Genomic DNA, 11713 nt, shown 5'->3' with positions numbered 1-11713 from the left:
CTCAGGGTGAGGCAAGGAATTGAATCAAATGTTCGTTGTTCAATATCTCGGCTGCTCAAGAAGTTGGACTACTTGCTCCTCCGACCCAGAGTGGATTCTAGGGGAAGGGCATAGCCTCACCTTGCAGTAGGAAGGTGTTCGTTGTTGGGACGGGTTCAAACTGAGGGGAGGAGGAATATAATACTCCGATCTTCCTGGAGATTCATCACTGGCTAGGGCTTTCGAATCAAAGCATGGGCATCTGCTATTAAGAGGGAGCAGTAGATCGTCGATTGAAGAGCCAGATCAGTAAACTTCTATTGATTATTGATTCGACTCTAGGGAGTCCTAGCAGCAAACTTGTATAAAGGGGCCCCCATAGAGATGCAGGAGCCGCCAGCCGGATCGACCAACAAATGATAGGCCAGAGAGATGGGCTCATTCGACTAATCAGTGATCCCTGGGCCTACCTAACACAGATGTCCCAACAATAGGGGATTGGTTGATCGGAAAGCTCAGGCAGGAGTAGGACATTCCATACAAATCTTTCTGATCCGCTAGCTTTTCGCTCCTCTCAAATCCCATTTTTTCATCGACAGGTAGGGGGTGAATTCTAAGGTTCCTTATTCCGATTGTAAAGCGGAAGAAGCCATTCTCCCTGCCCCACCAGCAGCCCGCGTTTCCGACCCGAAAGGAATTGAAAATGAAAGAAGAATCTGTGTGCACTATCTATGGAGTGGAGTGACTATCCTTAATCTCCTCTTCCCTATCTCCCCCTTTTTTGCCTTCGGCTATTACCGGCTGGCTAGGCTTGGCCCAACATTGGATTTGTTTTCAAACAACCAAAGTGGCGTTCATTCAATAAAAGATTTTATGCCGAAATTGGACTCTTTTTGGAAAGGAAGGAATGCAGGGAACAACTCTTTCCTTTCCACTGGTTCTTGAAAGCTATCAATCCCCGCTTCTCCCTCTCGCATCGGTTCTGCATCAGATGATGAGCCCCTGTGAAAACTTTCTCTTCTTTTATTGGCGCCCGATAGGTAGGCTATTAGATTGAGTCGAAAGCCTACCAACGCATAAAGGTTCCGATTCGAGCGAGAGCCCAAACGGGGGAGGCGAGAAGATCTTTCTCGAAAGCTCCACTGTTCTGAATAGTGAGAAAGACTTTTCAAAATTCGATCAAATCGATCGAGAATCTCATCATCTGTTAGGCGGGCCAACCGACCGACCGAGTTGGTCTGGGCGTCCATGTCACAGAACCTTTCTCTAGCCAAGAATCCCATTATTGATCGAATCGGGGCGGATCCGGCATCTATCGTTTTAACACTCAGAAAAAACCTAGAAAAGAGGAAGACTCACTAAGACAAGAGCTAGGTAAGCATGGTCACTGTATCGGCGGTCGGGGCCGGCGCTCCGCGTTCTATCTAGGTGTAGCTCTTATGTAGGCCCCCACCTCACATAGAAGAACCCGTGTGAGCGGGAAGGGATTTAATGATTCATCGGATATGTTTTCTTCCGTGATCCATTTCATGTCAACTCTAATTAGTTATCAAAAGGCCTACTTTACAAAGGGAACGTCGTCTCCCGGGAACCATAAGGTTCTCGGTAACCGGCCGCATCGGCCCGGTAACCTTCGTCACCGTCGGTTCCCGCAACCAACCCTTTATTATTATATTATGTCTTTCTTTCTGAAGGGCTTGCAGTTCATTAGACCAAAGGCTTTCAGTGAACTATTGAAGCTATCGAGAGAGTACCAAATGCTGACGGTGACGAAGGTTACCGACTTTCGGTGGACGGGGAGCCAACGAGTTCAGTCGAAGAGCCTAACGAGTATAAGGTTACAGAAGCCTTCGCCAACTTTGATAGGCATAGCGTTGCAAGCAACTAGAGCAGAGAGCTTACCCTTTGTTTCTATTAGAGTCGTGAGCTTGTTGTAGTCGGTCCTAACCTAAAGGGAGAACCTTGCTGCTTACTTGCTATATCCCCGCGTCCTTGCACGGCTCGGCTCGTTCTTCGAGCCCTGCTTCTCCCTTCCCGCTCCCCCCGCCCAAAACAGGCCTATGGAGTATAGCCAAGTGGTAAGGCATCGGTTTTTGGTACCGGCATGCAAAGGTTCGAATCCTTTTACTCCAGATTATGAACACCCGATCCGGATGCCACGAAAATTTAGAGAAGCCTTTTTCTTAAAAGAGTTTCTGCGACGGGTGAGAACCCTATCTACAGGACAATTTTCGGGGTTAAAGGAAGACCTTTCTCTTTCATATTGAGTCCTCAGAGGTGCGGCCCACTTGGTGTCGGATCAGCTCGACAGGTCACTCAATAGTCTTTCGCGGAGTACCCCCTGTTTTAGTGAACCCTGGGAGTTGTCGGCGGCTCGACAATCTGTATTCCAAAGGTTTACCGAGGTGAAGTTTTTGGCAGGTATTCTCTTATTTGTAGGTTTCTCTACTTCAGGCTCCTCTTCCGAGGGCCTTTGTTTGAGATGAGGTTCTATAGTTTGATCGTTACCTTTGTTCTCCTCTTCTCTTCCCCGCTTTTTCTATTTTATTTAGATAAGACCCGACCGTTCCTTCGAGAGGCCCGGCACGGTTCCGCTTGGGCGCTTCTGCAATAAATAGAGCGTATATAAATAGTTCTTTGTCGCTTGGTCTTGGACCCCTTTCTCCTCTCCGGCATACGCCCCACAATAGGAGGCGAACATTCAAGATAACGATGATTCTATCAGTACCAGGAAGATTCAAGCACACAGGTAATAATCTATTTCCCAGAGTTGCACATAATTCTACAATGGCTGCCATGCAAGTGAATTCTTCTGTTAGCAAAAATTTGGATACGCGAAAAGCTTTGAAAATTATTAACAACTTAAAATTCATTCTTTATGGGCGAAAATTGACATCTTTCTTGCATTCTATCTTTCAGGACATCTCAGTATCTTTTCTTTCGTTAATTCTCTACCACTTGTCAGAAAGCTATCTTTTCAAATTAGAATCTTTTTATGGTAAAACTTTTCTTTTTATATTAAAGAGATTTTATTCACTTGGGTATCTCTTGATGGACGAGCTTCAGCGGGCTGTGGCTCCATTTTCTCCCGCGTCGGGGGAATCAATGAAGGGGGGTTCAGTCAACCCCCAACCCCTACCCCTCTACCAGAGAATTCCGGTTTGGGGCTCCTTCCCGGTGCGCAAAGCGAGGAGGATCGCCCAGACCCGAATCACTATGCTTCGGGGTCCTCACAAGAGGCACATCAAGGGGAGGCAGGTAAAAAGAAACTCTTGTCCGTACTAGAACGGCATGTTCAGAGGCACTGTGCTTCCCAAGCTGTCGCCGAGAAGTATCCGTATTTGAAAGATTTGAAGCAGGAGGATTTCGATTATTTCGCTCAGATTTCCCAATTAGACATTGAAACTAAAACGGAAATTGAACTGGGCAAGCACATAAAAAATTATAATAAAGTGAAACTGCTCTTAGATCCGTTTTTTGAATCATATTAGAAAAAGGATGACTAAGAGAGTTTTGCTTGGGAGTCTCATGATATGCCGGGCCTTGATAGGGACCTTGTTGTGGAACATCGGCTACCCATTAAGGAGGGATACAAGCCATATAACCTACCGCCGAGGAGAGGTCCTTGAAGGGGGAATCCTTCTCTGGGATAAGGCGGGTCGAGAGAGTACGATACATCAGTGTAAAAGATTGAGTTGGATCTGTGAGGTTGGTTTAAGATGATGTTACGCGGCGTTCAGAACCAGTCTTGAAGTGAATGAATTAGAAAAAACGAAGAAGTAAGGAAATGAGACGACTCTTTCTTGAACTATATCATAAACAGATCTTCCCCTCTACACCAATCACGAGTTTTTCTCTATTCCTCTCGTATATCGTCGTAACGCCCTTAATGCTAGGTTTTGAAAGAGACTTTTCATGTCATTCCCATTTAGGTTCGATTCGGATCCCCCCGTTGTTTCCTTTTCCTTCCGCACCTTTTCCTCGAAATGAGAAAGAAGATGGTACACTTGAATTGTATTATTTAAGTGCTTATTGCTTGCCAAAAATCCTACTTCTACAATTGGTAGGTCACCGGGTTATTCAAATAAGTCGTGTTTTCCGTGGTTTTCCCATGTTACAACTTCTGTACCAATTCGGTCGATCCGGAATGGATCGGTTAAACATTCTATTAGGGAGCCTGGTCTTGACTCTTCTGTGTGGTATTCATTCTCCTTCGGCTCTTGGAATCACATCCAGCAGTGGTTGGAACAGCTCGCAAAATCCAACCACTTCACCTACTTCATTGCCCCCAACCCTTTCTCGTACCTCTATTGAAACAGAATGGTTTCATGTTCTTTTATCGATTGGTTATTCCTCTCCATTCGTATCTCTTTTTCCAATTTTGGTCTCGATTAGTTCACAAGATTGAATGGAAAATTCTCCCTTTAACGCCCCCTCGATTTGATTGTTTTCCAAGAATGTTGAGCCGGGTATGTAAGTCATGTATCTGAGAGGAACTTAAAATAAAAGAAGGGCTTTCGGTTTTTTGCACGGCGTTTTGGTCTTGCAGCTAAAATCAAATTTATATAAGAATCTCTTTTTTAGAAGAAAGATTATATATATGTCTAATCTCTAGTGGTGGTAAGACCAACCAAGATGTATGTCGTCCAACCCGGCCTCAGACTCTTTCTTCTCGACCTATTTGACTCTCTGGCCGCAGTTATTTAGGCGGTATCCCGAGATTGAAGAGATCCAATTCCTCGCGGGAACACACGAAAGAAAGATATGAACTGGGTAAATAGAAATGGAAAAGAGATGTTTCCAATTCATCCAAATTAGAAGCCTTTTCTACATCCATATGATCTACTAAAGTAGATCGGTATTGACCATATAATAAAAGCAGATCTTGGTCCATGGAGTCCCAAGAAGGTAAGAACTCCAACCTGTCTGATGCTTCTTCGGCCAAATACAATATACAAGTGGGACCTGCGCTATGAGCAAGCTGTGCGAAAAACCGCTTCTTTTTTCCGGTTCCGAAACAACTTGGGCGAAATAGGGTTCTACCGGGAAACCATGGATTTTTGAGTTTTCGCCATTGGTTACTGGTTGAGCCACTGGAATGGAATGAGATAAGAATCTCTGGAGATCTTTCTTCTCCACTTACTCGTAACAAGCTTTTCTTCTGTAGAAGACTTCTGTAGAATGTCATAATTGTCCGCTAAAAAGCGCCTCGATCTTCAAAGAAAACGGACTCCTCGCAGTTCTCCCTTTTAGGAGGCATCCGCCCCAGAGAAACTAGCCGTCCCGCATATTTGAAAAGAAGAAAAAGTTGTTTAGAACTATTTGAAAAACAGGAGAGTGTCTCCCTTGTAGATGCAAAGAACAGATGAAGTCAGAAAGTTTCTCAATTGAGAAACCATAGGGGCGAAGCGTCAAGTAAGGATGTAACTGTTAAGATTTTTTCTCGAATAAATCTTTCTCTTAATAGATCTCTTCTTGTTCCTCAATTTTCGGAGAATGCGGCGTTGTATTATTGGAATCCTATTCTGGAAAAGTCCAAGGGCAGACCGGGTCAGGCCGATTGGGGAACTTCCACTTCATAATAATGAGAAGAGCATGTTGGGTTACCTTATTTTCCACCTGAACTTTCATCAGTTCAGTTATCAAAAAAATAAGGAGTTCCCTGCTCTCTGACCCCTTGTGGATCTCCTGTGCAAGTTCTTCCCAAGTGCGCCCCCTTGGGAGACTTTCCCCCAGGTTTGTTATAGACAGCTGGAGGATTGTGGCCATTGTAAGCCGTAGCTCCTCCAGACTTTGGAGGTCCAGTGGAGTGGCTCCCCCAACGGTTGCGGCTTGCTGGAACATGAAGTACGCTCCACAACCCAAAGTGATAAAAGAGAGTACATACATAAGAGTCTTACTGCTTAGAAAAAGCGAGAAGATCCACGTAAATTCCATTGTCTATCTCGTAATCATTCGATTCCGTCCAAATTAGCTCCTACTCCTACTCCTTCTCCTCCTTCATCCTCCTTGGTCCTTTTGACATAACACTTATCGATGACTGCCCCTTTCTCTAATAGGTGGCTCAATCATCTACTTACGTTATTTCCAAATCTATTTTGTTAGCAGACAATCTTGGGAACTACTATTGACACAAAATAGTCTGATTTAGGATAGCTCAAAAGAAAAGAACAAACATTTTCTTTTTAAATATAGACTATCTTAGGACACACTAACTATATATATGTTCAGACGGACAGGCGTAACTATCTATCCCTAATTCGGATAGCTAAACTATCTTTGAAAGGCTTAAGAGAAGCCATGAGGGAATATTTAAGACCTACCACCTAAACCAGACATTTAGATACTAGCTCTCAAACAAGAAGCTGTGAGTCCTTACTCAACTCCCAGTGCATTAAGGAAAGGAAGCTACAAACTAAAAGAAGGAGATAGATTCTATCCTACATTCGACTAGCAGCTAAGCTAAGATAGGAAAAGTGAGAAGGAACTACCACTCATTAGTACAAGCCTAACAAGAAAAGATATTCTTATACTCCGCGCGTCGACTAGCTACAATATTAGATTACTCGATTACAGGAACACCCTGCTTGATCGATAGAATTCGTGCTAATCTAGCCTATCTTAAAACCTACAGGAGAAGAGAGCTACAATCCCATCCATTAAAATCCGTCCTAGCTCTCAATCAAGGGAAGAAAGAAGCCACGAACCCCTTGACAGTATCTATCGGTACTTTCATTTCAAAGTTAGAAGAAAGAAGGAATCACTCAATTTCTTGGATGATAGAATATATGCTTTTGAGCTAGTGAAGTTAGCCTTTCAGGCTAGGGAAACTGAACTCACTTTTGAATGTGCAAGGCATGAGAATGAGTCCTTCATCTTCAATTGAGACAAGAGCGTATTCTTTCCCTTCAAAGAGGGCATTCTCGGCATCAAGACTAGTTGCCTTTCTTCGGCTCTATTCTTCCACTCTTCCTAAGACCAGTAATTCCTTTAGGCCACTCACTGGAAACCCGGGAATTTGTCTGAAATCGTAGGCTAGGGGCTACCTAAACCTTTCCTTCCCGCATCTATGAATTAGTCTCGTCCTCTTTTAATGAGATATCTCTATCTGTCTCGCCTTATCCTGCGCCTATTGGACAAGGCAAGGAAAGCCTAACCCTTTAAGGCAGTTAGTTCAGTTCCGAGCCTTAATGGAAATCCGAGAACAAGAGCTGGGGCTTAGGATTAGGGCTCGGGGAAGAGAGTTCATAAGTTAAGTAGAGCTGCTGTTCCAGGGATAGCAGAAATAGGCAAAAAGAAGAACCTCTTGCTTTGAAGCTATTCATGTTGGAGCGAGGGGTCAGACTCTAGTCTAGAATCAAGCATTAGATCTGGTAGTGATGCTGTGACTGCGGGCTTACTAAAATGGAGCCTTTGCCATGTAAAAACCTTTCTCGGTGACAGATGTTATTGATAAGAAAGGCGTCAAGAGCACTAAAAAAAAACGTATAGAGAGCTTGCTGGACAATTTTGACTGAAACCATGTTGATCTGGTCATCCGGCTCGACCCCTTCGGGGGACTTAGAATCGTTAGTGTACCATTTCAGCCTGGGTATGTAATGCATAAGTTCTGTATGTTCAAGGCTTTGGGTCGGCATGGGAATCCGCTATCGAATGGGTTTCACTCATAGCTCTAGGAGAAATGCCCGAACGAATGAAGACTCAAAGCAAAGGAATGGACTGGTTCTTCCATCGCCCCAGATTGACCGGTATATACATCTTATGCCGATAGTGAACAAAGCATTCAATCGCATCTTTTCCATCGGTTTCTTGAAGGCAAGGGCTCCTCTCTAGTTTAGCCTTATCAGTACATATAGCCCCAGCCAAAGGCGATTCCAATGCTTCCATTCCACTAGGCAATCGGACCACTACTACGAATGAATCATTAGCGTGCAAAAGGTGACTGAAACGATCGACAGACTTTCAAAAAAAAAAGAGCAAATCTAATTCACGCATACCGCAAGAAAAAAAAACTAGATCTATAAGGAATAGATTATTGTTCTTCAACCGAACAAGAGACGGAGTACCACACGATCCCGTTCGTGACCCTTACCCAAGGGTTCCTTCTCTGCGCTTCAGCTTGTTAGCAGCTCTTTTCTTACATGCTCTTTCGGGGACTTGGCTGGATTCTTTTCCTTTCTCCTTGCCGCGTGGCATTGGAGTTTTTTTGCTGTTTGCAATCCGGCGCTTACTGGAACAGATCCCCTGCCTGTTAGTTGAGTTAGTTCTTAAGTCGCACGGCTTATTTCAATTCTCCTTGAATTCCTGCTTGAGTTAGACTTCTTGTATCTCTTGTTTCACGTGTAACTAAAAAGTATTAAGAACGCCAAGAAGCGATAGGCAATACAAAGATCTTACTTCCGCCTCTTTACACGAAAGCCTATAGAGAGTATTAGGAGTGGAGGGAGTTCCTTAACAACGAACAGCCGGAGAAAGGGAGTTTGCATCCGGGTAAGCTCATCTCTTCGAACCTTGCGATCTTTCACTATATAAGGATCTGATTTCAGGAAGTCGAAAGGACGGAAGTCAAGTCCAATCCGACAATCTATACTGTTGTGGCTAAGTGTTCTGGCTAAGCGAAGTCTATTGGCAGCCCTGTGACACTCTACTGTCTGGTTCTGGTCTTGACCACAGCTACGGCTAGTAGGAAGCAACCTTCTCGCTAATAAGGAAATAGCTGACTCTTTAAATCGGATGCATCTCATTGAATGTAGGAAGCATATTAGATGCCTCTGGTTGTAGACTTATTCCCGTTCACCCCGAACGATCCTATGACCTCTTTCTTTCCCCCAGGACAGTTCTTGGTAGCTCCTGGCTAATCGGAGGAACTCGTCTAAGGAAGGGGTCTTCTCTTTTACCTTTACTTAGTCTAGGGTACGAACTACTATATTATTGGGTAGCATTCATGGGCGAAGCAAGAGATGATGCTAGTCCGAACACGACAGCCGTTCGTGCTTCTTTAAAGAGAAAAGCACTTCGTTTCACTTCCGTGAACTGGCTACAAGGGCTGTCCCAAGGTTCTTAGTTCTCTCTTTCAAAAGTTGATAAGATTGTCCAACAGAGGAATGGAGTCGTAAAGCATCGGGTATTCTCGTGTCTTCCTTCCGCCTCGTACTACACTTGGTTGTTCAGTGGCGGTGCTCCTTGCTTGTATGCTGCCTGTGCTGTGTAAGTTGTGTGGCTGCTGAGGCTGCGCGTGTGGCGCGATGCGTTTTCCGATTCTGCTGCTGCCATTGCCCCTTATGGGTAGACTAAAGTCCCTGACCCGGTTGAGGATCGCATTTCGGCTGACCCAATAACCAGGTTTTTTCCTAGAGCAAAATCCCCCACGTCCGTAGGTAGAAGTCCTCCCGATTCCTCAGTAGCATCCGCTGGATGGAGAATAATCCTCCGCTTTTTCATTCAATTAATTAAAAGCGATAGCACATGTTGGTGGGGAAAGAAGCCACAGCTGGGCTGGAATTCTTTGTAAACTTTCAGTTTAACCTCGCGACTCGGGATACGTGCAAGGAGAGCCAGGGCAAGCGCAACCCTGACGTTACTAATGAGCTCCTTGTGGTGATCTATCTTACGTACGGCATTCATGTAATTTTTTCACTTCAGGTACACACGCTACGCCCCTGGTCTGTAACATTTCTTCAAGAATTTCTTGACTCGCCCTCCTAGAAGAAAAAGCTTCCTATCACAACCTCCTTCTCCCCCTGGAATCAATACCAGGCACTACGAGCCCTCTTGCGAATGAGGCAGCGAGTAGGCTTTTCAAAGACTAGCACGTAGATGGATCATGGATTTTAGTTGAAAAAATCCCGGGCAGCTGGAAGAATTGGCCAGCCAGCGTGAAGACGAAAAGCATGATTTTTATGGTACGATTCGATTAGGAGCAGGAGATCGGTCCTGAACTTGCTGTATAGTTACGGGGAAAACTAATGGCAAGAAATGCAAGACCTGGAATTCAAGAGTCTGCTTTGATAGAACACCTGGGAAACGAAGTGCGGACCAGGGTATGGTTTGTAGGCTGTAACTATAGCACCAGGGGGGTTGGGAAAATAGCGCAAGCCAAGCCGGGACCGCAGTCGAGAATCGAAATCGAAGAGAAAGAATGCTAAACCTATAACCTATAAATAGAAAGTATAGGAGGTCCATTCTTTTGGAAGCTATACAGCCGCAGATATGTACCTAAAAAAGAGGGACGGGTCCGAAGGAGAAGATCCTAAACGAGTTCCTCTTTGTGAACTAGTTGATGGATTGCATTTTGCAGCTGATAGCTCGTCTTCCCGGGACTTAGCTGCTTGGCTGCTTTCTCCGGTGCCAGCTCTGAAACCGGAGGTATATATAATGGCTTCCTCGCCTTACTGCCTTCCTTCCAAGGGCCCTTCTGTCCAATAATTAGTCAAAAGTGCTTACTGTTTGCCGTATGGCCTAACGGCCTACTCTATTCCGCCTACAGACAAGTCCTATAATTAGCTTTCTTCATACCGGTGATCAATCAAATATGTATGTAAAAAAATATATGATCAGTGGTCTTCTTTCCGCTTTTCGAGGCTCTTCTTGTCTTGTAAAGAAAGGCATCGATACATACACCCCACAGCCCAAAAGGCCTACGAGGTCGGTAACCGGTGTAGGCTAAGATCCTTGTTGAACTGGAAGAGCAAAACAAGACACTGGAGCTTACTCGAAAGGGAGGCGTAATTGCATGCTTCGCTTCAAGTGCACTAGCGGTTTGAGGAACCTGCGCAGTTTTACCGGACCAAAGTCTTTCAACAATCCTCGCTCAGATACCTACTGTGACCTGTGACAGCTCATTTCATTCGCTCCTCGCTAGCTCACCGCTAACGCGCCTACTACGACTGCTACTGCCACTGCTATTGCCACCGCTAGTTTTCCACTACTAACAACCACTAGAAAGTACTCGCAACTCCCATAGTCACTCCTATAGTCAGTCCTCTGGCTGTGAAGGCTCTGAAAGAGACTGAAAGAGATTGTTCTGAAAGCTAGAAGAGCACTACACCCACTCCTCTAGATGGCCCTTTACCTTGCATAAGGAACGAAAAGTAGTCACGCCTCTATCCCTCGAAATAGACTAGCACGACTGGTGAATAAGAACTGGAAGGAAGAAGGACTCACTAGAGGTCTAGTTACTTCCCCTTTGCCCTATCCTCGCACATGAACTGGTTTAGTAAATCCTTGGGTGGGCGAGTTACCTCTTTCTGTCCTCCAATTGATCGAAAACTCCTGCTTCTCCTCCTTTCCCACCCGGTGTCTAGCTAGCCCGACTCTCCTTTGTTACCAAGAATACGACTTCCTACTGCTTAAAGCTTGCTTTCTCGCTGTTGCAGAAAAGGGGGATGCTCCAACTGAGAATTAAAGGAAGACTTGTTCCAACGCCCATTTCTTTAAAATGATGTTATGATAGAAGCACTCTCTCTCCTTTTTCTGTTTAGCCATGACAGACACCTTTATGTGTGCCTTTTTGAGACACCAAAAAGGAACAGAGGCTCAATCTAGATTTGTCCCAACTACCAACTACCTCGAATTAAACCCAAGCCCCTCTTCTAGAGCTGTCGGAACTAAAAGAAAGATAAGGTCTTCAATTACCGGGGTACATCTTCATTCGCGATTCATGATAGATCAAGGGACTGACATAAACATACACAATTCTTTTTCTTCTTTCTTTACTTTATTATTCCTGATACGG

At 44.8% G+C, this 11713-nt stretch overlaps 1 protein-coding gene across 1 annotated transcript; it reads right to left on the bottom strand.

Annotated features, from left to right (window-relative positions):
• Positions 1–4605: 4605 nt before the first annotated feature.
• On the bottom strand, positions 4606–6091 carry LOC113757244 (uncharacterized mitochondrial protein ymf1-like). Its single transcript, XM_027300618.1, has one exon. The coding sequence runs from the start codon at positions 5165–5167 to the stop codon at positions 4679–4681; it is 489 nt and encodes a 162-aa protein (XP_027156419.1). The 5' UTR covers positions 5168–6091; the 3' UTR covers positions 4606–4678.
• Positions 6092–11713: the final 5622 nt, after the last annotated feature.

This window comes from Coffea eugenioides, unplaced genomic scaffold, assembly GCF_003713205.1.
Source record: "Coffea eugenioides isolate CCC68of unplaced genomic scaffold, Ceug_1.0 ScVebR1_2853;HRSCAF=3958, whole genome shotgun sequence".
In the NCBI taxonomy this organism is placed as follows: Eukaryota; Viridiplantae; Streptophyta; class Magnoliopsida; order Gentianales; family Rubiaceae; genus Coffea; species Coffea eugenioides.
The sequence above is the reverse complement of the archived record's forward strand: the minus strand, read 5'-3'. Positions and strand labels throughout refer to the sequence as shown.

Excerpts from the sequence above, each read along its gene's own strand:
- LOC113757244 (XM_027300618.1), bottom strand. The coding sequence starts at position 5,167 with ATGACATTCTACAGAAGTCTTCTACAGAAGAAAAGCTTGTTACGAGTA.